The sequence below is a fragment of the Apaloderma vittatum genome, unplaced genomic scaffold, assembly GCF_000703405.1.
Source record: "Apaloderma vittatum isolate BGI_N311 unplaced genomic scaffold, ASM70340v1 scaffold20711, whole genome shotgun sequence".
NCBI classification, from domain to species: Eukaryota; Metazoa; Chordata; class Aves; order Trogoniformes; family Trogonidae; genus Apaloderma; species Apaloderma vittatum.
In genome coordinates this window covers 202-1,409 of record NW_009697611.1, presented here as the reverse complement: position 1 = coordinate 1,409, position 1,208 = coordinate 202, and the positions used below count along the sequence as shown (strand labels likewise).

The window sequence follows — 1,208 nt, the reverse complement described above, 5'->3', positions numbered from 1 at the left end:
TGCCACCAAAGGAAGGTGGCAGCAAAGCCCCTCTCAGTGATGGCACCGCCAACGGGGTGGTGGTAGCAGGTTGGGACCCCCATCCTGACAGTTCCCACCTTTTGCAGCAACGAGCAGAGCGGCAGCTTCGTCCTCTTTGGTGGCATCGACTCCTCCTACACCACCAACGGTATCACCTGGATCCCTCTCTCTGCTGAAACCTACTGGCAGATCTCCATGGACAGGTAGTCCTGGCGCAATGTCCTGGCTCGCCTTGCTCCCCCCAGGCTGGTATTTTAGAGGGTGCAGCCCCCTCACCCCGTGCCTCCTCTCCCCAGTGTCTCCATCAGCGGCGAGATCGTCGCCTGTGCCCAGGGCTGCCAGGCCATCGTGGACACCGGCACCTCCCTCCTGGTTGTGCCCAACTCCGTCCTCAACAACCTCATGGCCAGCCTTGGCGCCGGCTCCGATGGACAGGTGAGCACGGCAGAGGTTTGGGGCTCTGCCCCCCGAGGATTCTCCGTGGCACGCAGATCCGGGGCAGGTGGTCCTTCCCGAGGTGACCTCCCCGTCCGCGCTTGTCCTTCTCCAGATCAGCTGCAGCTCCGTGAGCCTCCTGCCTGACCTGGTCTACAACATCAATGGCTACTCCTACTCTGTGCCCCCCAGCGCCTACGTGATCGAGGGGAGCATCCCTTCCGGGAGATGACTTGGGTGGGGAGGAAGAGGTCCAGCAGCTGGTGACCACCATCCTCTACATCCTTGGCTACAGAGCGACGGATACTGCACCCTTGGTTTGGAAGGCATGGACGTCCCCACCGAGTCTGGCGAGCTCTGGATCCTGGGTGATGTCTTTATCCGCGAGTACTATGTGATCTTCGACAGGGGCAACAACAGGGTTGGGCTGTCCCCTCTGTCCTAAGCGTGCTCCTGCGCCGGGGACGGGCACAAGCAGCCCCCGCAGGGCTGACCCTCGCCCGGTCCTCCCTTCCCCTCCCAGCATCGATGAGCACAATAAAGCTATGAAGAAGCAATCTTGTTTCATGTCTCTCACTGGGAAGGGCTGGCTCAGCTGCTCCCACTGCGTCCCTGGGCAGGGACACGGCTGGTGTCCCCCTCTCGAGCTGGGGGTGCCCGCGGCGCGCCAAGTTGCCAGAGCAGCTGGTGCCTTTTCACCGTGTCCCTGGGTTGAGCCCCTTTTGCAGGGGCAGCACCAGCCTCAGCACCTT

The 1,208-nt window shown here is 62.4% G+C and overlaps 1 protein-coding gene across 1 annotated transcript in view; it reads left to right on the top strand.

The window, feature by feature from the left end:
• The window catches only part of LOC104280144 (pepsin A-2/A-3-like), a 2,678-nt gene extending 1,777 nt beyond the window's left edge, over positions 1 to 901 (top strand). The window contains 4 exon segments of the mRNA XM_009877709.1: positions 108 to 224; positions 318 to 456; positions 572 to 657; positions 745 to 901. Coding sequence (XP_009876011.1) covers positions 108 to 224; positions 318 to 456; positions 572 to 657; positions 745 to 901 — 499 coding nt within the window.
• Positions 902 to 1,208: the final 307 nt, after the last annotated feature.